At 35.3% G+C, this 25421-nt stretch overlaps 4 protein-coding genes across 4 annotated transcripts in view; 2 read left to right on the top strand and 2 right to left on the bottom strand.

Moving 5' to 3' along the window:
• Positions 1-21050, top strand: part of ftz-f1 (ftz transcription factor 1) — a 52510-nt gene extending 31460 nt beyond the window's left edge. Inside the window, exons 3-10 of the mRNA XM_086838657.1 lie at positions 5400-5954; positions 15618-15835; positions 15898-16316; positions 16786-16842; positions 16913-17111; positions 17963-18221; positions 18293-18393; positions 18461-21050. Coding sequence (XP_086694783.1) covers positions 5400-5954; positions 15618-15835; positions 15898-16316; positions 16786-16842; positions 16913-17111; positions 17963-18221; positions 18293-18393; positions 18461-18610 — 1958 coding nt within the window. The 3' untranslated portion in view covers positions 18611-21050. The remainder of the gene's footprint in view (positions 1-5399; positions 5955-15617; positions 15836-15897; positions 16317-16785; positions 16843-16912; positions 17112-17962; positions 18222-18292; positions 18394-18460) is intronic.
• A 5-nt stretch (positions 21051-21055) lies between these two features.
• Atg3 (Autophagy-related protein 3) lies at positions 21056-22727 on the bottom strand. Its single transcript, XM_020953963.2, has 4 exons — positions 22487-22727; positions 22064-22199; positions 21804-21994; positions 21056-21738 (listed from the first exon to the last, which is right to left on the bottom strand). The coding sequence occupies exons 1-4, from the start codon at positions 22556-22558 to the stop codon at positions 21121-21123; spliced, it is 1017 nt and encodes a 338-aa protein (XP_020809622.2). The 5' UTR covers positions 22559-22727; the 3' UTR covers positions 21056-21120.
• On the top strand, positions 22536-24578 carry Nufip (nuclear FMR1 interacting protein 1). The gene is made up of 3 exons (XM_086838658.1): positions 22536-23021; positions 23081-23358; positions 23407-24578. Exons 1-3 carry the CDS (start codon positions 22830-22832, stop codon positions 24518-24520), a joined length of 1584 nt encoding a protein of 527 aa, XP_086694784.1. The 5' UTR covers positions 22536-22829; the 3' UTR covers positions 24521-24578.
• On the bottom strand, positions 24562-25373 carry MED11 (mediator complex subunit 11). The gene is made up of 2 exons (XM_020953932.2): positions 25158-25373; positions 24562-25099 (listed from the first exon to the last, which is right to left on the bottom strand). Exons 1-2 carry the CDS (start codon positions 25228-25230, stop codon positions 24636-24638), a joined length of 537 nt encoding a protein of 178 aa, XP_020809591.2. The 5' UTR covers positions 25231-25373; the 3' UTR covers positions 24562-24635.
• Positions 25374-25421: the final 48 nt, after the last annotated feature.

The following is a 25421-nucleotide window of genomic DNA, read 5'->3' as shown; positions in this document are numbered from 1 at the left end:
GTTGTTACCTTTGCGTCATACGCAAACAGAAGGGAGTGGAAAAGGGAGGGAGTTGAAAGGTGAGAGAGAGAGAGAGAGAGAGATAGGGCAACGTTTTCACGTGCATCACGTTGAAAGTTGCCTTTTTTAACTGCATTTTATGCGGTTTTCTTCTCGTATTTTTTGGGAATTTCGGGTTTTCCCCTATGAGAGATTTTAAGGTTCCTCCTTTTATGGTCTTGTTTTTTATGAATTTTGTTGCAGTTTTTATGGTGCATATTGGAATTAATTTTGGAGATTTCTTTAATTGCTATATATTAAATATAGTTTATAATATTGCATTGATTCTAAAAATTTTTGGATTTCAATAACATAATTTTTGAAATTGAAATAATATTTTTCAGATTGTTGTACATCCTTTTATTAGACAATTACACTCCTGAACTTTTGAAAAAAATTTTTCTTAATTTAATTTCACTAACAATTTTCTTATTATTCCATTTATTATTATTTCTTTTAAGATTTTTAAAATGTTTTTTTTATTATGATTCAATTTCCTATTATTCTATTTAATATTGTTCTATATTTATTATCCTCTTTTGTTAAGCAGAGATCATCTCCATTATTGCATTTATTACTACAAGTTTATAAAGTATGTGCATTTTTTTCTTCTTAAATATTTTCTTCACTTTTGTTATTTATGAACTCTCCTAAATAACTTTTTAAAACACTTTTTAATGGGTGATGATGGGGGCCCTTGTTTTGTTTCTCCGCTTTGTAGTTCCGTTTTTGGTTAGTTAAGGAATTGGACTTGGGGCTCAGGCTTGGGACTTGGACTCCGACTCGGACTCTGGGGAGTGAAAGTTTATTTTGTGACCACGTTTTTGTATTTTTTTTTTTTTTTTTTTTTTTTTTTACTATATGGTATATATACTACACATGTATTTTTTTATGCTCCTTTCGGCGGAATCTTATGCAATCTTTTGGGTTTTCTGTTGGGCTTTTTAATGGGCTCTCCATCGACGCAGGGCTTTTTGCATCCTTATTTGGGTTACACTCTTTGCGGAGTTGTTAATATTTTGGCTTTCTTAGTCTCTTTTTTTTGGGAGACAAACTTCACTGTTTTTTGTTTTTTTTTGGGGTACGTTAATTACCCGTAAAATATTACGTATACGCAACGCTAATTGATTTTTTGGAAGATTGGAAAGGAAGAAGAATTTGTAAAAAAAAATATATATTAATTAGTTTAAAGAAGCCATAAAACAACTATAACAATTAACTGTAACATTATGTTGTATTAAATAAAAATTATAATAATGGGGTAAAGCAAGCATTAATAAAATTGTTTATCAAATCGTGAATCACATACCTATAAACTTTAATAAATTCTGATTGTTCCTATGGCAGCTATATATATATCTATATATATATAGTCCACCGATTCGCCATCCCTCGACTTATATACTGGTAAAATTATTTAGAATAATAAATCCATAGTTTCATACAAATAGCTTGCTCTTTGAAATAAAACACATCTCGCACACTGTGCATATAATTCTCAACTGGTTCTAACATCCCCGGAACGAAGTGACTTTTGCCGGCCAAGTCTTAGGAATGTGTTGTGTTACAAAAGTTGCAAGTCATTGTTTATTAGTGTTCAAAGTTAGTAACTGATCATACATACTTACTGGTCATAGATACTTACTGATCATAGTTACTTTGTTAATTACTTATCATAGTTACTTACTGTTGCATTCTTACTGTTGGTATCCTACTTTCAAAAGATATATACTGATTCCCTATATTTAAAAACCGCTTTACTTATATTATTATTCGATTTTCATAAAACTAAGAACGAAATTCTATAATATTGATAGAAATTATAATACCCTCCAAGGGTATAAAAATTTCCTTAAAATTAAATATAAAACTAAACAACCTAAAAAATTACAAATTACCCAATAAGCAAATTTCAAAAGAATGACAAATAAGCTTAACAAAATTCCCCAACAGCTTAATAACTGTATTTTAATAACCAAAATACCCCCAGAAACCCAAAAGACACAATAACTTTATATTAAACTAGCAAAAAGCCCAAAGCAATGCTTATTAAAAAATAAAGAAATAAGAAAAGAAAAAAACGTGAATAAGCGAAACAATAACAATAACAAAAAACATAGAAATAGGAAACGAAAACGCGCCACATGAAAACCGTGTCATGAACAAATGCAACAAAACCAGCAAAAACAACAATGAGAAACCCACAAAACTAATTGAGACCAAAACACAGACACAAAACGGAAAGAAAAACGAAGAAACTAAACCAAGCAGCAGCTGCAGTGCCAGCAACAAAACCCAAATAAAATCAAAGGAAACAAAAAAAAAATAGTAATAATAAAAAAAAACCGAAAATGCTGAAGAAGAGTCGAAAAATTCCCAGTTTATTTGAGTGAGTAAGAAATTACAAAATAGCCACTTGAAAAGTTAAGGCTTAAAGGCTTTCATAATGCCGTTGCTTTTTGGCCATCATCCCAAACAGTTGAGGAAGAAAGTTTAGGAACTTTCTTTGATTTTGAATCGAATTTTTTTTTATTGTAAAAACAAATGTTAGAAAATAATAAAACTGTAAGCTTTTGATTGATATTATTTATATATATTTTTTTTAAATAGATGAAAAAGATATGCCCTTAAACGAGTAAAATAAATAAAAGTATAATAGCTTGCACTAATAAGTTAATAAAGAATATATTTTAATTTTGAAGAGGTTTTTGTGATTTGTAATTATATAAAATTGAAATTTTTAACATACAAAAATAAAGAATCGTAAAATTAAAGAAGTTGTACTCTGAAAAATATTAATAAATAATGTATAATATTTTTATATTTATTTTGAAATGTTTTACCACTCTTTTTGTGAGTTCAAAATAATGTAGATTTTAGTTTTAGTACATAAAAAAATAGTAATTAACTTAAAATTAAAGTTTTCATTATTATTATCAATTGATTTTCATTGATTTTATTTTCTTGCCCCAAATTGTATTTCCGAAAGAATGACTTACTGTTGTTGCCTCGCACAGTGGTTTACAGTGGGCCCAAAGTTATGCCAAAAGGTTTCACTTTCGCTTTCCGTTTTGCCTTTGAGTTGGCGCTTGTATTTGCGCTTGTGTGTTTGTGTTTCGAGTCAGAGTTTGAATTTCAACAGCAAAGCAACAAAAACAAAGGCCCCAAAAAAAAGGGGGGCACTAAGTCAAGCCAGGCAGCGCTGCCTTTGCGAGAGAGAGGGAGAGAATATGAGAGAGCGGCCCCACAAGCTGCATCGAAAGTGAAACGAACAAGCGCGCGAACGAGTGAGCAAATAAACGAACGACCCACCGAGCGTATACGTAATACCCGAAACTGCCGAGTGAGAGCGAGAGTGTAACGCCGACTGCGACCGAGGCAGTGCTGCCAGCCAAGGCAGCGACGCTGGCAGCGACAGCGGGCAGCACTATAGTGTATTGCGGTATCCTCGACGTTTATACTTGGGTTTTAGTCAATCGAGATACGTGGTTGATGTTGGTCGTGTTTTTCGCACAGCACAGTCTATATAACTTACACACTCACACACACCCATATACGCAACCGACAAAACACACACACACACAGGGGCACGCAAAAAGTTACAGCTAACGAAATATTATTAACAAGAAAAATGTGCGCGTGTGAGCGGTGACCCGAATATCGTCGATATCGAAACAACAACAACAACAAAAAAATAAACAAAGCAGCAGCCAACACCGTTGCGAAATACCATAGATAAAAAGTATAACCAATGCAAAGTTGCAATTCGCAAATATATCTGCTAAAATATATATAAATAAATATATAATCCAGCGTGTAAAATTAAAGCTGCACACCTCACTCACACACAGCAGAAAACAGCCCCAGGATTATGTTCTCTTGCTGCGTTGCGTGAGTGTATGCTTAAAGTTTTAAAGTTTCAACAACAAACCACACCAACAACATCAACAACAACAAGAAAAGTTTGTGTTTTCCACAAATCCAAGCAAATCGAAAGAAAATTCAATAAAATATGTGCACAAAAAGTGTATATAGAGTGCAATTAGATCCGTGACCCACTTTCAATCAATCAACGAAAATAATCAAAATAAAAGAAGCAAAAAGAATACAACACAACGTACGAATGCAAAAAAAGTGAAATAAATAAAAATACTACAACAAAAATCGAGTGTTTTGCCAATCGTTTCAATTCAACAACGCACACAATCAATAAATATATATATAGTACAGTTTATAAACAACAAAAATCATCCTTTTTTGCCTGTCAACTCTACATATAAATATATATCTCACTCACCTCGTCAAAGTACCTGCAAAATAACACTTAAACAAAAACAATTTCTTCAAAGGAATAATCGTTAAAAATTTAATAATTAATATAAATACATTTCTTATAAAGAATAATTCATAATATAAAACAAACAAAAAATTGTATATAATACATTTTTTCTTCTTCTAAAGAAACCCCGCGTAACAATTCCAAAATATTTCTTGCAAAGAAATTAAAAAAACCCCAAAATTTAAAACCAATATTTACTATTAAAATATGTCAAGATATTATGATACATTTTAATAAGAAGCACTGTTAAAGCACACGCACTCTTTAAAATGTTGCAAATATTCAAAAATAATGTTCAAATATTGAGTGCAAAAACCAGACCACCGTACAAGGATTACAAGGATCTATTTTACTATCAAATTTAACTAAAAACCGAAAGAGAAAGTAAATAAAACTATATATAACATAAACAAAATTTAAGCTTCCGTCCAGGAAATAAAAATTAAAAAAAAAAGGAAAAGGAATACACATAAATTAAAAATTAAATTTACCTTTCCGAATTCAAGGGTATAAAACTTACATGAAATGTTATTAGAAATGGATCAGCAACAGGCGACCGTACAGTTTATATCGTCGCTGAATATATCGCCGTTCAGCATGCAACTGGAGCAGCAGCAGCCCTCCAGTCCAGCTTTGGCCACGGGTGGCAACACCAACAATAACAACAATAGTGGCAATACCAACAACAACAACAACAACAATACCAATACCAGCAGCAGCAACAACAACAATAATAATAACAACAACAATGATAATGTCTTGACCAAATTCGAGCATGAATATAATGCGTATACGTTGCAATTGGCGGGAAGTAACAGTGGTGGAAATCAACAACACCACAATGCACACCACCAGCAACAACAACAACAACAGCAGCAGCAACACCAACATCAACAACAACAACAGCAGGAGCACTATCAACAACAACAACAACAGAATATAGCCAACAATGCCAATCAATTCAATGCGTCATCCTACTCGTATATATACAATTTCGATTCACAGTATATATTTCCGACAGGCTATCAGGACACCACCTCCTCGCATTCCCAACAAAGTGCTGGCGGCGGCGGCGGAGGTGGCGGTGGCAATGGTGGCAACCTCCTCAACGGCAGCTCCGGCGGCTCATCCGTCGGCGGTGGCTATATGCTCCTCCCCCAAGCGGCCAGCTCCAGTGGCAATAATAATAACACTGGCGGCGGTGGTCACATGTCCTCCGGTTCGGTGGGCAATGGCGGTGGCAATGGTGGAGGCGGCGGAGGAGCTGGTGGCAACTCTGGCGGTCCCGGTAACTCGATGGGCGGAACAAGTGCCACGCCAGGACATGGCGGTGAAGTGATCGACTTTAAGCATTTGTTCGAGGAACTGTGCCCCGTTTGCGGTGACAAGGTCAGTGGCTATCACTATGGCCTGCTCACCTGCGAGTCCTGCAAGGGTTTCTTCAAGCGGACCGTGCAGAATAAGAAGGTCTATACCTGTGTGGCGGAACGATCCTGCCACATTGACAAGACGCAGCGGAAGCGGTGTCCTTACTGCAGGTTCCAGAAGTGCCTCGAAGTCGGCATGAAATTGGAGGGTGAGTTTGAAAATTTTGTATATTTTTTATTAATTTATTAAATATGCTAAGAACTCCTAAGATTATTGGTTGGAATAGGAAAGGGTATCAGAAGTTTAAATTATATATTTAATTATATCAATGTTGGATAAACTATTTACTTTTTACTATTAGTAAATTAGTTTTTCCAGCTCTTTACTTTACTATCTTCTCAATTTGAACTCTTTATAACAAGTTTAAACCTATTTATTCTTTTCCTAACTCTTCCCTTGTTCAAATACCTTCTAGATATTTCTTGAAAGTACCTAAAAGGCATCTCCCTAACCATTGTCACGTATTTTCAAGTGACCCTCAATCAAAAGTTATTTACAACATTGCGTATGAGTGATGTCCATCCGTTAACCTTGTGGCAGTAATCAAAAACATAGTTTAGAATTGGAAACTTCTGGGAATCAGATATTTATTTCAGTTATTTAGCCATTTCATTTCTTAATCACGAACTGGGTTTGATTTTAAAATGCAAAACAATCAAGTGAATCAAGGAGCTATTATTTTAATAGTTTTGAAACAAGAGATGCATGTTTCATGAAATGAGTAATGTAAGACTAATGAATAGAATTCAAAAGAATCGAATTTCGAAAGGAAATTAAAGTTGTTGCGTTGTTATTTAAGATCTTGCAGTTAGTCAGGTTTGTTTAGTAATACAAGAACCATTCTGTTGAGGAAATTTAAGTAGAAGTCTTTTAAAACAAAGGAAATATTAAGTATACAAGTAAACTTTTAAAATTAAAGAAATATTAAGTATACGCAAGGTAAACAGAAGGAGCTCTTAAAAACTATACAAAATATTAAGTATACGCCAGGTAGGATATCATTTTTACAAATACAGAGATCTACTTATATATGAAGATTTGTATTTTTCAAAATTTATTTGTTTATAACGTATACTTAATATTTGTTTAGTTATTAAATTCATTTTCTTTAAATGTTAAATCCCTTGTTGGGAGGAGTCTTTTACAATTAACAATAATAATAAAGGATCTTTTGGTTTTAACAATTTATAACTTACCTTGCGTATACGTAATATTTTATTGGGTTTTAAATAAATCTATTGAATATTATAATTGAATTATTTAAAAACTAACAAAGGTATTTTTGTTAAAGTCTTGTTTTTATAATAATAATAATGGATCTTTTTGTTCAACAAATTTAAAAGATGCCTTACGTATACGTAATATTTATTTATATATTTTATTAAGGAAGTTTCCTTTGAGCTGTAAATGTTTAATTGGAAGTGTTTTATTTGGTAGGTATGTTTATAGTTCATAATAATAATAATAATGCATATATTTATTAAACGAATTTATAAGTTACCTTGCGTATACGTAATATTTCTTGAGTTTTCAAAGAAATTGCATATTTAAATGTGAAACATATTGTTGGAAATATCTTGTTTATTTTATAATAATTTCCTTGTACTTCCAATCAGACTTCATAGTTTCTGTAAGGCTTTTCTAAGGATTTTTAAAGGCTTTTCCTGTTTCTACAATTCCTTTGAGTTTCTTTTCCCCCAAAAATTTGGCAAAAGACAAGAGCCACAAAATTCCAACTATTATTGGCAGTCAGCCTCAAAACCATGACCCCTTTTTATTTATCCCAAATACAACATTTGCTTTGTATATTAAATAATACGAAATGGAATGTAATGAAATGGGTGGTCCCCCCCTTGTTTGCAGTTTTTGGGGCGCCCCTGCAGTCGTTGTTGTAATGAAATTAAATCGATATTTCTTATTATTTATAAATGCGCAGCAAAACACACACAGACTAACATTGAAATTCTTTAGGGAAATTCTGAAACTTAAAACTTGAAATGTGTGTCCTTCCTTCTGTCCCGAAAGGAATTCACCAGGGAGTTATTTTAGAATCATGAGTAATTAAACGCAGATTATGTAAATTTGCATTACTGATGGGGGAATGTGTGACCCCATTTCGGTTATATGGCATTAAAAATGTATTAATAAAGTTTATTTCCGTGCCTGTATATCCCAGACCTATCCCAATTATTTATTTCGCTTCCTCAGCTTGTTATTATTATTGTTATTTTCTCCTTTTTTTTTATTTTATTTTGTCATCGTCGGGTAGATCGGTCAGTCTGCGGTTTTCGTTTTATTCGTTGTTGTTCTTGGCTCTGTCACGTCTTAATGACGCCAGCTTTTTGTCATTGTTGTCACTGCGTCAACATTTTATTTTCCTTCTTTTTTTTTGCTTTTGTTTATTACAAAAACTGCTGTTGTTCTCTTTTACCTTGTTCTCATTTACCTTTCGCTCTTTTTTGGGGTTTGTTTTCTTTTTAACTTTGTGGTTTATTTTATTGTTGCAAGCGTTTCTTTGAGTAAATAATTTGAAATTATCATTATTTTTGTATAAATTAAAGTATTTTTATTGATGCTAAACTATTGCCTAAGGGTTGTTTGTGGCTTTTAATATTATAAATGCCTTTTAAAGAAGATATATTAGATTTTCATATATTTTTGGGGTTTATTAAGCCTGTTAAATGTTTTTATTCGAATTTAAATCGTTAAATCGATTTATTTAGATTTTTCAAATCTATAAATATTAGAATTACCTTGAATATTATACTATGTATTTTATTATTATATTATTTATTGTTTAAAATAATTAAAATATTGAAGTGTTTGCACGGGAATGTATATAAATATATTTATATACTTCTTATCTCTTCGTATTTACAAAATATTATATCTTTAACAAATCTTAAAGTATACAAAACCCATTCTAGATTTCCTATTAACTCATTTTTAATAATTAGGTTGACCTTTAAACTTAACTCTGGCTTAAGCGGATATTAATTTAACTTGCTTCTTTTTTCCTCTTTTCTTTTTGAAATGTAATCTCTTTCCTCTTATTATTTTTGGCTTTGCCTTATTACTTGCATAATTATTTTTCGTTTTGCAAAAAATAGTACCTCATTTTTTTACCCTATAGTTTTATTTATTTATTTTTTTTTTTTGCGTAAGTCAAAGGGGAAAATAATAATAAAAAACTTTTCCTTTTTCGCTTCTGGCACACAAGTTGAGAGGGCGCCCTACAAAAAACAAGCATGTGCTTTGGTATATAGTACACAGACATGTACAGTTATATCTACACTGAGGGAAATCGATTGAATATGAAAATATATATAACAATAACAAATATATTTTTAACAATATTGTATATATATTTTTATTATTAAACAAGCTAGAAATATGGGATAATAATAATAATCTTTAACTTAAATATAAAATTAATTTCTGTTTGATTGTTAAACCTTAGAAAGAGGAATAAAATCTATTAATTAAATACCACCTTATTTTTTAGTTTAAATCAATCACAAGGTTGATTTTTTAATAATAGTTCCAAGATAAAGTAAACATTAAATTACATACAACTTTTCTCCTTTTTAGTATTTCTCTGTCTGTTTTTGTATACAAAGTTAGTATATAGTTTTTTCTATATACAACCTGTGTTGTGTATATAGAGCAAAAATACATATATATATACAACATATATATACTTATTCAGAGTCAGTGCAGCATGCACCGGCGGCCCCAAAAGAATTCCACGCCCTCGCCCGCAAGATACGCTCGCTGTCGGCGTTCCTCGGTCGCGAGAGAAGCAAGAGAGCTTTCGAAAAAGAGGTCGTGCTGAGAGCGAAACAAACTTAAAAAGCGGCTACTGAGAGCAGCAGAGAGACTCTTGCTTTCGCTCTCATTTGAAAATGTTTTGAATTTTGTAATAGGTTTTTTTTTTATTTCGTCTTTGGTTTTTCCTGACTGACTGCTTTTCTGAACTGGATTCAAACTAGCGCGCGCAATTTTTTTTCTCTATTTTGTATTTGTATTTTTTTGTTTGTTTTTGTTTGTTACTTATCATTTGCAACGCTCACTTGCTTGCCACATGCTTTTTTTGCTCAAACAAACTCTGCAAATTATTATGCAAAGTGTGAAAAGTGTGAAAATTGTGATTGCCAAAAGAAACATTTTCGTTTGTTTAGTGGCTAGAGTTTTTTTCTGACACATAAATAAATTGTCAATTTTTTTTTAACAAAAATGTGTGAACTTATGGGATTTTTGATTGCAAACAATTTACAGTTGTGTAATGGGAAATATTCATTAAACATTTTTGTTAAGGAAACTATTAATAAATTAATCTTTTGACATTAATAACATCTTTTTTTAAATATTGTTTCGATTTCTTAAATCAAGTTATTATTTATAAATATTTTTTAATGTGCCCAATTGATGTTTTTTTAATTATTTCCAAATGGTTATAGTTATTCAAAAATTTTTCTTTTGAAATGTAAATATTACAAATAATCATTTAGTGTTGCTTAAAAATGTTTAATTACAAAAGTGAAGTTTTTCTGAAACATATTTTCTATATTTTTTATTTTTTGAATATATTATTTGTAATTCTGTTTAATAATTATATTTTTTTTTTCAGTAATAAACAGTATTCTTTTAGAAATATATAATTATTTAGTTTAAGCATCCTTTAGAAATGAGTAAATTTCTTGAAAATTAATATTACCTAGATAGTTTTATTATTTTGTAAATTTTTGTAATATTTTAGAAATGATTTTTACTATTTTACAATGATTTTGATTATTTTACAAAGATTTAAGAGCAATTATTTACTTTTTAGCTATGCCATAAAAGCCATTCGTTGATTTTCTTTTGGATTAGTGTACTTCCTGTTGTTAAGCCATATTTAATCACTCTTAACTTTTTTTTCTTAATTATTTTGGGTATGCATAAAATTTACGAAAAAATCGAATAAAAATCATTTTTCATTTGAGTTTTATTTGTTGTCTTTTTTGGCGGAACGCTCTCTGCGGACCCACCGCTCTCCCACTCACTTACACACACACACACACACACACATGCAAACACTCTTGAGTCAGCCGGGGCAGCGACGCCGACAGCGTTGCCGGCAGCGAGAGCAAAAACAAAAGTGTATGCAATATAACTCAGGCGTACACGTACATATATCAATGTATTGCCATCTCAGTTCCGCTTTTGTGTACTTGGCCCATAGTGCCATCTCTTGCGCTCGTGACCTAGATTCCAATAGTGTGTTGGTGTGAGTGCACGTGATATGGCAAATTGTTTGTGTCTCTCTCTCTCTCGGTGGACTGAGTGTGTGTAATCAATGCAACATGTAGCGTGAGTGTGTGCGTGTATTTTATTTTTAATACTCACTGAATTATTACGAACATTTTCTCGTTTCTTGCTGTTCGTTCCGTTCCGTTCCGTCTCGTTCCGTCCTTCCGTTGTTGTTGTTGTTGTTGGCTCTGTTGAAATCTCTTTCGTCAGTGTAGCTCCCCTTTCCCTCCCACCGTTGCACACACACATCCAACTTTTTATATCTCTCTCTCTTTCCCCTTCAGTCAGGCTTTATAATTGCGGCAATTTTTAGCCGCTTTTGGATTTTGTGACTTTAGTTTTTTTTGTTTTGTCTCTTTTTTTCTTTTTTTTACCATAAAAGCTAAGCCGAAAGTCTTGCTGTTGGATATTATGCAGTGTGACTCACACGACTCACATGCCATATGTTTTTTTCGGGTTTTTCAGAGGTCGGAACAATAGGGATTTGAGCCCTTTTTGTATCCTCAATTTATTTGGCAATCGCGTTTGGGTTAATTTAACAAACAGGTAACAAATTGAGATTGTGGGGGATTAGCGATGTTTCTGTTTTTCACTGTTACTTAATCCTTAGTTAAGGTTAACGGTATTATACCGTTTTCAGGGTATTAAAATTATAGTCCGAAGCTTATAAAACAGCGAAGGAGTCATTTCCGACCCTATAAATCATATATATTCTTGATCAGCATCAACAGCCAAATCGATCTAGCCATCTCAGAAGGAAAAATATTTTTACTAATTTTTTCCAAATTTTCTAAGCCATAAAATTGTCAAAAAATAACATAAAAATTTAATTTTTTTTTTCAATTTTAATTGAGTATGCAGATTTATTAATCTTATAAAAACTAACACAGGTGTGCTTTCCGAATCGAAATTAATGGATTTTTGGCTTAGTTATGAGTTTTTTAAACTTTTATTTGTCGATAAAATTGTCATATAAAATTATCTAAATCTCTAAATCTAAATTATCGATAAAAATGCAAATATTTTAAGCTAAGTTTTAATCGATTTCCGATTCGATATAATGTATTTTTGTGTCTTCAATATTGTTCAAAACCTATTTAAGGTACACACTGCGTATACGTAATGTCTATGGAATCCTATGAAGAATATTTATAAAGCATTATTTCTTTAATCAATTGAATAATTAATAACTGCACCAATTATTACAAAATTCTTTAAAATATAGAGATTTTAATCGGGTTTCCCATAAAAACCCACGCCTCGTATACGTAATATTATGCCCAATTGATTTTTCAAAATCAATACTCTATTTTTAAGTGACAAGATATTGTGCAAGGCATGTTCTCATACAAACTAGTTAAAGAATCGTTGGCCATTTAAATCGTTAAATTAAATGAAACTCGATGACAACATCCGCTACGGAAACTAAGCTTAAAACTTTGCCCAAAAAATCACTCATACGCACCAGTGACCCAAATTAGCGGCAAACAAATTGTAAACGACTTAAAACACAAAAAATACAAACACAAACAGTTTTAAATGGCTTGAACCTCGGAAAAAAAAAGACGCCTACGATAAAAAAAAAGCAAACTGACAGGCCGTATTTATTGATTTCCCGGCTGACTTTGTGAGAAAATCAAAAAAAAAGGGGGACATTTTGGGAAAAGAGAGGGAAAGGTCGTAAAGGAAGAGCTGTCGGTTGAGAATAACTTTCAACAAAACATTTTTGTATGTGACGCTTACAAATTGAACCACTTTAACCCCCCACACACAAAAAACATAGTCGAAAAAAGGTGAAAATCTAAATAAAAACCCAGGTTGAAAGTGAAAAAATGTCGCTAGGAAATTATGTAAGTCAAGTACACTCGAAGAAAATGTTAGTCGGCATTTAAATAATGGTAAAAAACTAAAATATACCCAACTATTAAAGTGTTTAAAATATTTTAAATACTTAAAATACTTCAAATATTTAAAATACTTGAAATTTTTCAAATACTTTAAATTTTTAAAATACCATAAATACTTTAAATACTCTACATAAACCTATTAATACATAATCCGAAATTTTAAATATGGATTTTAATTTATCTGGCTTTACAAATAGTTTTTAAGAAATTAGTAGGTTTATATCTGAAATATCATTAAGAAAAATTTGAAATTAACATGAAGAAAACCTAAATTTTTATTGGTAAAAAATTAAGATCAAGCTAATTCAGAAAAAAAGTATTATATCAATTCGATAAACCTGAAATCGATAGTATTTGTTGTATTTATTGAATTTTACCTTGCCCAACATAAATAGTCTTGATACCAAGCCGGAAAAAGTCGTAAAAAGAAAAGAAATAAAAACGGCGCCCACAAATACAAACAACTTTCCCAAGAGAGAGAGTGGAGCATGCGAAGCGAGTGAGAGTGTGGAGAGAGAGAGAGAGAGAGAGCGAGTGAGTTTTTCTTCATTTTGGGAGAGTTGGCAGGCAACAACAATGGCCATGTTGTCCCAGTTTTCACACACACTGTCCTTGACCTACTCCACTCAACAAAGTTGTCTAATGCGGAAAGCCTCTCTGTCTAATGGGGCTCGCTCTCCCTCTCCCTCTCGCTCGAAATGTCGTAATAGAAAGCTCTTTCGCGTTGCCAAGCCAAAATAACCATAATCGAAGGAGAGCGAGAGAGAGAGAGAGAGTGGTGGGGCCACCGAGAGCGAAAGCGGCGTGAGAGTAGAGAGAGAGCGTAGCGGTTGGCGTTTGAGAGAGCTAAAGCCCCAACACTTGGCCACCACCACCTGCATGTGTTTGTATGTGTGTATGTATGTATGTTGATTATTTGTAAACAATACGCTTGACCTAAATTACAGTTACTTGTTCAGCGCACTAAAATTGCATATATCAAAAAGCTGCGGTGTGTGTGTGTGGGAGAGTGTGTTTGCATCTGTTTGTGTCTTAATTTTTCTCCGTTTTGCCTTTTGGATTTGAAATGCATATTTTATGGTGGCCACCACCTGCCGCCACCCATTGCCGCCCTTGCGTTTCTCCTTTTTGCATTTTTTGTATCTTTTCTTTTTCCTTTTTGTTTTTTATTGCGCGAAAACAACCCCCGAGAATTGCATCTTGTAAATGTACACGGCGCTAGCTGCAATTGCAATCTGTTTTTGGACTCAAGCCACCCTCGCAGTTCTCACTCTTACAGAGCAAAAAATTACACAATAAAACATTGATTTATATTAATTTATTACCTTTTGGCTTGATAAAATAAGCATTAAATGTTTTTGAAACAAATAATTGTGAAATTGAGTTTTTAAAAGATATATTTTAGAAGTCAAGTATTTATGAATACATATCATTTTTAGTTCAAAATACTAATTTCAAAATGCTATAGTTGAATACATAGTTTTTCGTTAAATTTTAAATAGTTTATAGCTTTTCTCTCTTAAAAAACCACCTAAATTAACAATTTAATATATAAATAAATAGCATAAATAATAGCATAATTTCCTTTTTTATTAAATGTATTTTCTATTAATCATACCTTTATATACCCATTTTTATTAGATTTATCAATATTAATAACTCATAAAATACTTTTTATTGAAATATAAATTGTCAAAAATTAAAAAGAGTATGTATTTTTGAATATTCAAACTGCAAGAGTATACAAATTTCGACTTGATAAACTCAAAGCACCTAAAAACCTGTGAAAATAGTAATCTAGTTTTTTCTAAATTTAATTCAATTAAATATTTACTTATTGTTAAATATATATTTTTATATTTAACCAAGTTATTGAAAATTCTATATTTAATCTTTTAGTATTTATTGCATACCTTTTGAACTATTTTTCTTTCCGTGCACCCTTTACGCTCTTTTTCCGTGCTGCGCCATAAGAAGCGCATTTTATTGCGTTTCATTTAGCGTGTTCCCACATATGTATAAACATACAAACGCACAATCGCACGGCCTTACACACATACATACATATGTATGAGTGTTGTATAGTTTTTGTTTTGATGCCGCGGTACAATGTGGCGTATGCGCAATATACGTAAATATGTAACTACAATTTCCATGTGCGTGAGCTTGTTTGTGCGCCTTTGCCAGTGCTTTGTTTTTGTTAAGCGACATTATGAGTTGGCTTTTTTAATGAGAAATATATACATATATAAAAAAGGTATAGGATTTTCCACAGGGAGAAAGAGAGAGGGTGTATTTTGGGTCACTTAAAAGAAGGGAGTTTTAAAATAAATTCTAAAATAATTACATGTCTTTGCTAGTTCAGAGAATACTTAATAATAAAAGCATTATAAATTTTGGATATTAAAAAGAGTCATATTTAATAATTCTAAGGATACTGACATTAATACTGGTAGATATATATTCTATGCCTTTTCTTTTTGTTATAAAATTGACTTTTACTCTCTTTTTTGTTCTATAAATACGAATGATAAACTGATAATTATAATCCAACCAATAAATACTATTAAATATTAAAACTAATCCAAAATTCCCTATATTTTCCTTTCCAGCTGTTCGAGCGGATCGAATGCGGGGTGGCAGGAACAAATTTGGACCGATGTACAAACGAGATCGGGCGCGGAAGCTGCAAGTGATGAGGCAACGACAGTTGGCACTCCAAGCGCTTCGCAACTCAATGGGTCCGGATATAAAGCCAACGCCGATCTCGCCGGGCTACCAGCAAGCATATCCAAATATGAACATTAAGCAGGAAATTCAAATACCTCAGGTGAGTGGAAATTAAACCATCAAATTGATATTAAATTTATAATCTAACCTTTCCTTAAACAGGTATCCTCACTCACCCAATCGCCGGACTCATCGCCCAGTCCCATTGCCATTGCGCTGGGACAGGTGAATGCCAGCACGGGCGGTGTGATAACCACGCCCATGAATGCCGGCAACGGTGGCAGTGGCAACGGTGGCAATGGTGGGGGTCTCAATGGTCCCAATTCCGTGGGCAATGGCAATAGCAGCAACGGCAGCAGCAGCAGTACCGGCGGCGGCAATAATAATGGCAGCAGCACGGGCAATGGAGCGTCCGCCGGTGGTGGAGGAGGAGGAGGAGGAGGTGGCGGCGGCAACAATGCAGGCGGCGGCGGAGGAGGCGGCGGCGGTGGCGGCAATAACTCCGGAGATGGCCTGCATCGTAATGGTGGCCACGAGGCTGGAATTGGATCTCTGCAGAATACGGCCGACTCGAAATTGTGGTATTTAGCCAAGAAAAGAAATGTCAACCGAGAACAGAACGCTAAAGTTATATTCAAAACTTTCGAAAACTACAAATTCTCGTTATATATTATATGAAATTCTATGGAAAATGATTCAAAATGATTATGTGCAGCAAATAATGGAAATGAGAAAGGCAGTTATATTGTTTAGAGTTGATTTTTATAGTTGATAGATCATTTTAAAGATATTCCTTGGATAAATCCTTGATTTTTTCGATTTAAGAAGACTCTGATATGATATAAAGGATTTGAATATGTTTTTGTTTAGGAAATAGTTTTAAACTTATCAATTCTTTACTTAAATTTTGTCTTAAAATAATGTTAGTTGTCTGCCTTTCTTCGATTTGCTGCAAATGTCACTTGATGAGCGCTCCTTCATCTTGAAGATATTTAAACATTTATAAACACCAATTCTTTTATATTCTTTTCTCTCTAAAACAAACTAAAGCTTTGATTCCGGCACACATCCATCGAGCACAGCCGATGCGCTTATTGAGCCATTAAGGTGAGTTTCAGCAAATCAATTTATTATGTACCCGAATTAACATTAATTCTTTTAAATTAAATTCCCGCAGAGTCTCACCAATGATTCGTGAATTTGTGCAATCAATCGACGATCGGGAATGGCAGACGCAATTGTTTGCTTTGCTGCAAAAGCAGACCTACAACCAGGTGGAAGTGGATCTCTTCGAGCTAATGTGCAAAGTGCTCGACCAGAACTTGTTCTCGCAAGTGGACTGGGCACGGAATACGGTCTTCTTCAAGGACCTCAAGGTATTCACTAATGTCCTTCCCTGTACCCGTACCCGTTTTCAACCACAAATCAGAGTAAATCAGTTGATCAGAAACAGCAGCAGACAACACAGATACCAGCAGACAGCGGCCGCAAATACATGGTTCAAAGCCAGAAACCAGTTTAGTTTTTTTTTTTTTTTTTGTGAAGCTATAGGGGCCAAGTCTGCGGCATGTTATGTAAAAAAAAAACCAGAGACGACGACTTCGACAGCGACGCTGGCAGAGAATCTCTGCATTGAATTTCGATTTCATTTGGCGTCTGACCTACTTAGCCAGCAAAGCCGAACCAGTCAGTCAGTCATTCAGTCAGCCAGCCCAGCGACCGCGTCTCTCGCTCAGTGACGCAACTGATGTGATGTGCTCACCCATACCAGCAACAGCACCAAAGAGCGGCAGAGAGACTGAGTCAGTGGGGGAGAGAAACTGAGAGAAACCGAGCGCTACCAGGAGCGACAAAAAGAGAGGGCGTGTCGTAATACCAAAGCATCCAAAAAGCTAGGCCTTAACCATATATCTTCATACCACAATATCATCATACAAAAAAACGTATCTATTAAATCCAATGCAAAAGCGGTTGCCACCTGAAAACTGGTCAACATTCTTTATTTTATTGAAATTTTATAGATTTTGTTATAAAATAATGGTATATTATTAGTATACCGCTAAGAAAAGAGATAAGAACCTCCTAAAATTAACTAAATATAATGAATCTTCAAAAGAATGATCAAGTTTCTAGTGGCAACTGTTCAGTCTTTCTCTTATAACACCATTAAACTTATATATTTCTTCAATTATTAATGAAATATTATCATTTAATTTCTTGATACCAGGTCGATGATCAAATGAAGCTACTGCAACATTCGTGGTCAGACATGTTGGTCCTGGATCACCTGCATCATCGCATTCACAATGGCCTGCCCGATGAGACGCAGCTGAATAATGGTCAGGTCTTCAATCTGCTCAGTCTGGGCTTGTTGGGTGTACCACAATTGGGCGATTATTTCAACGAGCTGCAGAATAAGCTGCAGGATTTGAAATTCGATATGGGCGACTATGTCTGCATGAAATTCCTAATCCTCTTGAATCCAAGTAAGGCCGTATAAGACCCTCCCTAGCAGATGGTCAACCTTCTTATGTTCTTCCGTTTTTTGGTGTTTCAGATGTGCGGGGTATTGTCAACCGGAAGACTGTTTCCGAGGGACATGATAATGTGCAAGCCGCTTTGCTGGACTACACCCTCACCTGTTATCCGTCAGTTAATGTAAGTAGAATGTTAATATATATATTAAATACATAATTAACTCGCTTTTTTTTTCGATAATCTGCAGGACAAATTCAGTAGGCTAGTGAACATCTTACCGGAAATCCATGCCATGGCCGCACGCGGTGAGGAGCACCTATACTCCAAGCATTGTGCCGGCAGTGCACCAACCCAAACGCTGCTCATGGAGATGCTACACGCCAAGCGGAAGGTGTAGAATATTGGGGAAACCTCAACATATGACACGGAATACTTAATCATTTATGAAATGTAAATAACGAGGCGAGCGGAGGGAATCCCCGAGGCAACCGGAGCGAACGGAGAAAGGATACAGAATTCCATATTTGATATGGAGAATGCATCATCACTACTACCACTACCACCACCACCAACCACCAACCACCAACAACAACAACTATCACACACATACACACCACACACACAAACACACATTTGTTGATTCAATGTTTAATTATTATTACGTTTACGGTTAGGTCTAGTTTAACGTTAAACTAATTAATTAATTTTCGTCTTAAATTAATGCGTGTTTTTAATTTGTGTAGAGTCGCGTCCCCCGATAAAGCAATTTTGAGAAGCGAGAATATATTGTAGCATGTATGGTTAGAAATTTAAAAGGGAACGATCAACCCCTTCCCAAAACTTTCAAAAGAGAAGCATGAGAAATTTTATTTTTATATATATTGTACCTCTACATATACGATACTTATGGATAAAATCTATATATATATATTCGTATATATATATATATATATTTTTATGTAAATTGGCGTTACTTTTTAAGCGTCCTGCAGCAAAACACTTTTAACACTAGTATTTTCGGTTTTTAATCTATAGTTGTTTTATTTTTTTCCAATTATCTGTCGTTTTTTTGTAACTTTTCGCGCGCGCCAAGTGTCTTGCATAGTATTTGCGTCTAATCTAAATATTATAAAGATGAAAAATCGAGGGAAAATCCATACAAAGCAAAAATTATAGGTGTTCATAATGGTATGAATGTAGTATGTGTATATTATTAAATGTAATTTCAATTTAAGTGTGTAAGAAAACAATGCAAACAACTACCTACAACAAAACAAGAGGATGAAGAAGATGAAGGCAAGAAATTATATATATATACATTATATATTAATAAAGATCATGTTTAAAACTGCATACATATATAGTAAAGATATATATATATATATATTTAAATTTAGCTGCAACTGTTTCAACTGTTTGTAAATTTCAACCAAAAAAACGTAATTGTTTCAAAGTGTCAGCAGCAGCAGCAGCATCCCAGAAAGTGTGTAAAGCTATTATCTAAATGAAAAACATAATACACTTATTTTGTGCAAAGCAGCAAAATTATAAATAATAAAAATACCTACTTTATGAACAAGTAAAAAAGTAACATAGATGCTTAGTCAGTAATTTGGGCAATGAGAGCGGAACAGAAATCGAATTAAACACAAAAACCAGAAGAATATATATTGTAAAAAAATCAAAACAAAAGATCGAAATAAACAAACCAAATAAACTGTATTTAATAAAATGAAAACGATTAATGGACACATTTTCAATTCGAATACTAAGTTAATTAAATTAATTCATATTCTTGGATATCGTTTCGTTTCTGCTTCATTGCCTTCATTTTTGCCTAGGCATTTTGCGCTTAAACAAAACGTACCTTATAAACTTAAACAAAAATATTTGAAATGAACTTCAGATTCAGTAAAAAAAGAACACACACACACACCACACATTTCAAATTTAAAACAAAGATTGTTTAATAATGTTTCACGAATATTACATTAGAAAATATGCTGGCAGACGCAAGATAATTGTTATGGGGACAAAAAGGCAAAAGGAAAATACAAAACGAAAAGCACGACGACATCTACTATATAGGTTTGCCCTAGGTATACACATTATATATATATATATTTAGGTCTCTGTATGTATTATAAAAATGTAAAAAAAAGTAAACAAAAATTATGGGTAAATAACGTGTACAAGTTGGCAATGCGGAGAGTTAGTGTTGAGGTTTTAGGCATAATAGGCGGCAAGTGGATCAGTTATATATTTAAAAGATGTGTAAGTAAAGTAAAGGCAAGGCAAATTGTTGACGTCTAACGTTGTAGTAGAGGAAGAAGAAGGGAACGATCGATATATACACTTGCAACATATATTTAAATGTATATTCTTCAGGCGTGTGTGAATGGCGTTTAGGTATTTGTTTATTGTGTAAAATTGATTACGATGTGAACCTGTTATTGCAAATGAAAAGTGATTTTAACTATTAAGAAAAATCTATATATACATATTATATAAACCCATAAAAAATACAAAAAAAAGAAGGATCTAACAGTTATATATATAATATACATTAAATGATTAATTATAAATGCAAGCAACACACACACACACACAACACAACAACACACACATTTTAAGTTTGAAAAACTGTTAAAAAGAAGGAAATCATTTAACTAGAAACAAAACTACCTAAAACAAAACTACAATGCATATTTGGATCAATTTGATTTAAAATATGCTTTATTATTAATTATGTTAACATACAATTTTCATCTCAGAGATGTTTCAAACATGCAACCAACAAAAGCAAAGTGAAATAAAAAGTAATTATAAAAACGAAAGGCGATTTCTTTTTAGCCGAAGCACTTTATTCTGCAGAGACATAAGCGTTTTAAATTAATTTTTCTTGAATTAAGACATATTAAAGTTCTGCGTAAAGTCGTATTCGATGGTCGGTATGACGGTCTGAACGAATTTCAGGAATATTATCAAATATAAATGCACGCCCAGCTGGCCACCTCCCTCCTCCACGGTCTGTATGATCTTTTTCATGATGTCTGCATGTCGACACGGATGCACTGAGGCCATATTGGGGCCTGGAAGATGCGGATGCGACTCCATGGTTACCGTCTTCTTGGCATGATCTTGAGATACATCCTCGTACATCTGTTCGACGGTCAGGGGCTTGCGCTGCTCATCGTAGCCCACCACCCAGAGGCGTGGCGTCTGATAGTACTTGTCGTAGCTGATGTGCAGGTCGTAGGTGCGCGTGTGGAGCACGGCTGAGTCACCACCACCGCTGGCTTCGCCACCTGCCGCTGCCGCCGCCGACGACGGTGCGCCAGCGGCCTTTGTTTCCGTCTCGGGCTTTCGTGTGGTAGTGGCCACGGCCGGATCGACTAGGTCCAGCATGCCGCTCTCCTCGAAATCATCCATATCAATGGCCTCGTCATCATCCTCATCCTCGTCCTCGGCTCCGGCTGCAGTGCCTGGTGCGGATTTATCGCTATCTGGAGTGTGCATTTCATCCTGCAAGAGAAATACAATTTTGTTTGGATAAAGATAAACTTGGTAAATATTAACGCTTTACTCACCTTTGTCTCCTCCATTGTCAGTTCACAGATCTTGTCCTCCAGCTGCGTGGTGCCATCATCATTGAGCTGATGGGTCTCAACCCAACCGCCATCACCAGATTCCTCCTCCACCAGCGTCTCCTCGCCAACATATTCCATCTGCTTGCAGCGTCGATAGCATGGCACATTGCGCGTTATCAGAAATTGCTTATCTGGATTGGGGATTGATGATGAAAAAATGATTTTAATTAATTTTAATGGACTTAAATTGGTAAACTCACCCTTTGGTAGGTATGGTTTCGTCTTGGTCTCATCCCCGGCAGCCCATTGCCAGGTGGGGCAATGATGCACCAGATGATCGCCGGCGGCCACAAACTCCTCGGGGGTCAGGACGCCCGTCTCCCGGAACTTAGATTCCTAATAAAAAGAAAGGGGAAATTTAAGTGCTGTGAAAAATTAATTCGGCGACAGTCTGGCGACGAATCCGGTTTTATGGTCATTAGGGAATGGGAAATCGTTGGGGGAAAACGGGCGAATCAATATACACATAGCACAGAGAGTGCAGGGCTCTTATCTTTGCTGGTTTTCCTTTGAACAGATGCTGGCTTGTATATATACGCTTTTGTAGGTCTGCTTTTCATTTAATCACAGCGATAGTAACAAAGTTTTTCTTTTTAGTTTGTTGTTGCACTTCTATCAATTACCTTGAGCACGGGCGTTAGATATTCGGCAACATTGAGCGCCGTGCCTTTTACGGTGTTGAGTACGCTTTGCATTTCGTCGTCCCGGTGAGTATTGTTCTCTAGTCTAAACGCCTAAACTTAATAAATACAATTAACGTTGATCTCTCTCAATTGACTTGCAAATTGTTTTTGTTGCTCGCGACAACAACAGTACGCTGCGGGCACACTAGGTCAATCGGCAATCGATTATTTTTTATAGTATTAAATATTTCAGTATTGATAAGTGCACTTTCAGTATTTTTTTGCTCCGGTCACTCTGCCCCGATTCGCGCACATTGTTTTCAACATTTTCAAGACAATCGAAATGGGTGAACAGATTAAGCCAAAATTTGTACTGCCATCGCCCAAATTTGACAAGCCAAATGCGCGAACCACACCCTCGCACCACTACCTGACCCCCAGCGGGATGACGCTGCTGCCTAGGGCCAAGCAACCGCCGCCCATGTACGGGGCACGAGGATCCACAGTGCCTGCACAGTACCTGGCCAGGGAAAAGGTTGGTGTCCCTAAAAAAACACAGTTTCACTCTTTAAATTGATCTTATTTATATAACAGGATAGCTACAGTGGTGTGCCGGCAACTCCTGTTTACAAATCTCCGCCGCGGCCCGAGTATTGTCACACTTGCGGCATGCAGTTGGCCAATTCACAGGACATGAAGCTTCACCTGGACAAGCACGAAGATTGTCCCGCCGATGACTGCGATTTTGCTGCCCTTCACAACATTCTGGAGCGACATATAGAAGCTAATCACATTACGGGAGACTATAAAAGGGTGAAGAAAGTGTGGACAGAGGAAGAGCTGGCTGTTTGGAGGGCAGAACGACGAAAAAGGTCAGTTGACAATTCTAATTGTACACCTTATTAACATTTTTCTTCTAGATTTCCCACGGCAGCCAATGTGGAGCAAGCCAGGCTGGCCAAGGAGCAGCGAATAAAACGCGGTGAGCGCTTAGAGGCCTCCAAGGCTCGTTTTGGAAACCGTGAAGATCGTCAAAGAACGCGTCCCACGAAAGATCGCCAAGAGCGTGCCAAGCCCACAAAGAAAAAGAAAAGGAGAGGACAGAGAAAGCCATATGAAGGGCCAAAGAAAGAAGGAACTAATAATGATGCAAAGACATCTACTTCTGAGAAGAAAAACGTGGAAGGAACACCAAAAGATGATGAAACGAATCTCTCCTCGGGCAAATTCCAGGGCACAGGACAAATGACAGATTACAAGCACTTCAAGGACAAAGTTTCCAAAAAGGAGAACGCTTTAATTGGCCTCGTCGGGATGTATGGCTCAGATAGCGAAGAGGTAAGTGGATCAGAGAATGATTTAATGGAAGAGGATCTACATGCTAACAGAACTGCGTCAGGAGATTCTAAAGTTCACACGGAAAGCATACAAATTGAAAGTTTAGAACTTGAAGAAAGAGATTTAAGCAAAAACCTAATTAACAACAGGGAACTTGCAATTGAAAGTACACTTTTAGAACCCACAAAAGACGCTTCCAAGTCTGATATTCCAACTCCTGCAGCTGTTGAACCTTCATCTTCTTTACCTGTAAAAGATGAACCTTTGTCAAAATCAACTCCTCTAGATAAGGAAAATAATTCCTCTTCCGATGAGGCACCCGATGAAGAGCCTTTCCAACGCGTAACCGAAACCATAGTGCAGGCAGATCCTCCCAAGCCGCAACCTAAGGAGGAGTGTGTAGCCAAAATAGCTCCCAAACGAGCTGCACCAAAGCGTGTCTATGGCTTGAACTTCAAGAAAGCTCGCAAGACAACGCCACAGAATACCTTGTTGTCCAAACTCTTGGAAACTGACATACGGCATGAAAGGAATGTCTTATTGCAGTGCGTACGTTTTGTTTGTGAAAGGAATTTCTTTGGCATTGGGCAAAGTAGAGAACCTGCTAAAAGCTCTGATGCTGCACCTAATGATGAAGAAGCAACTGAGCTAGCTTCCACTTGTGATAAACCAGAGGGTAAAACCTCAGATTTGTGACCATTTTAGTTGAAATAGTTTTAAGCCATTACAAGTACACATTTAAGTTGCAAATTGAGATCTTGTTTATTCAAATTGGCATTTTTTTTTTATAGAAACTTACATACTCTTAAAATTAATTGGTGGACATTGAGGAATCACTGCTTCCCATGGGATGTTCTCCACTGCCAGCGGCTCCCCCTCCGCTTCCAGGTCCAGCCTGCTGTTGTTGTTGCTGCTGCTGAGCAGCTTGCTGTTGTTGTTGTTGTTGTTGTTGCTGCTGTTGTTGGGCGGCTGCGGCGTGCTCCTGCTGACGTTTCTGCTGCTGACGGGCAGCATGCGAATGTTTTGCCTTGGTCTCCTCTAGCTCACGAACTCGGGATCGTGCATGCTGGATGCGGTGCCAGGCCATTTGGAGGACCTTGGCTGACGCATAGCCGGAACCTTCGTGCGGCTGACCTGTGGACACTTGGGTTAAATAGTTGATTTGCTCCGATAGCTTTGACTCCACGCTAGACAAGCTCTTGAGGAACTGCTGTGACTGGGTTTCGGCATTTTTCTGTGACGACTTCTCTTTGCCCAATTCCTGCAGTGCTTGGCCTGTGAAGATTGGCGAATATAAACCAATGCTGGTGATGTTTTCGCATCTCCCACTCACCTGCACTCTGCATGCAAAGGATTATATCCTTCTCGATCTCGTCCAGAGCATGTATCTTATCCAGTGGATTCATTTTATTTCGCCGGCTTCTGCAGATTCAACAAATGTTTAATGTTTGCTTAATTTTATCGATACTACTATCCGGACGCGATAGACGGCAACTGGTCTCACTTAAACAAATCAAAAATGATAATGGCGTTGCCAGACTAATTATGCCAGAAATAAGATGGCATACTTGATTTTCCCTCCCAACGAAAATTCAAA

This window comes from Drosophila serrata, unplaced genomic scaffold, assembly GCF_035046125.1.
Source record: "Drosophila serrata isolate PLE 108 unplaced genomic scaffold, ASM3504612v1 contig_359, whole genome shotgun sequence".
In the NCBI taxonomy this organism is placed as follows: Eukaryota; Metazoa; Arthropoda; class Insecta; order Diptera; family Drosophilidae; genus Drosophila; species Drosophila serrata.
Note: the sequence above shows the minus strand (reverse complement) of the source record. Positions and strands in the feature narration are given on the sequence as shown.

Excerpts from the sequence above, each read along its gene's own strand:
- MED11 (XM_020953932.2), bottom strand. The coding sequence starts at position 25,230 with ATGAATCCACTGGATAAGATACATGCTCTGGACGAGATCGAGAAGGAT. Across the intron at positions 25,100-25,157 it reads CCTTTGCATGCAGAGTGCAG|GCCAAGCACTGCAGGAATTG; the intron begins GTGAGTGGGAGA and ends CAATCTTCACAG.
- Atg3 (XM_020953963.2), bottom strand. The coding sequence starts at position 22,558 with ATGCAAAGCGTACTCAACACCGTAAAAGGCACGGCGCTCAATGTTGCC. Across the intron at positions 22,200-22,486 it reads ATCTAACGCCCGTGCTCAAG|GAATCTAAGTTCCGGGAGAC; the intron begins GTAATTGATAGA and ends TCTTTTTATTAG. Across the intron at positions 21,739-21,803 it reads TGACAATGGAGGAGACAAAG|GATGAAATGCACACTCCAGA; the intron begins GTGAGTAAAGCG and ends TTTCTCTTGCAG.
- Nufip (XM_086838658.1), top strand. The coding sequence starts at position 22,830 with ATGGGTGAACAGATTAAGCCAAAATTTGTACTGCCATCGCCCAAATTT. Across the intron at positions 23,022-23,080 it reads AGTACCTGGCCAGGGAAAAG|GATAGCTACAGTGGTGTGCC; the intron begins GTTGGTGTCCCT and ends TTTATATAACAG. Across the intron at positions 23,359-23,406 it reads AGGGCAGAACGACGAAAAAG|ATTTCCCACGGCAGCCAATG; the intron begins GTCAGTTGACAA and ends TTTTTCTTCTAG.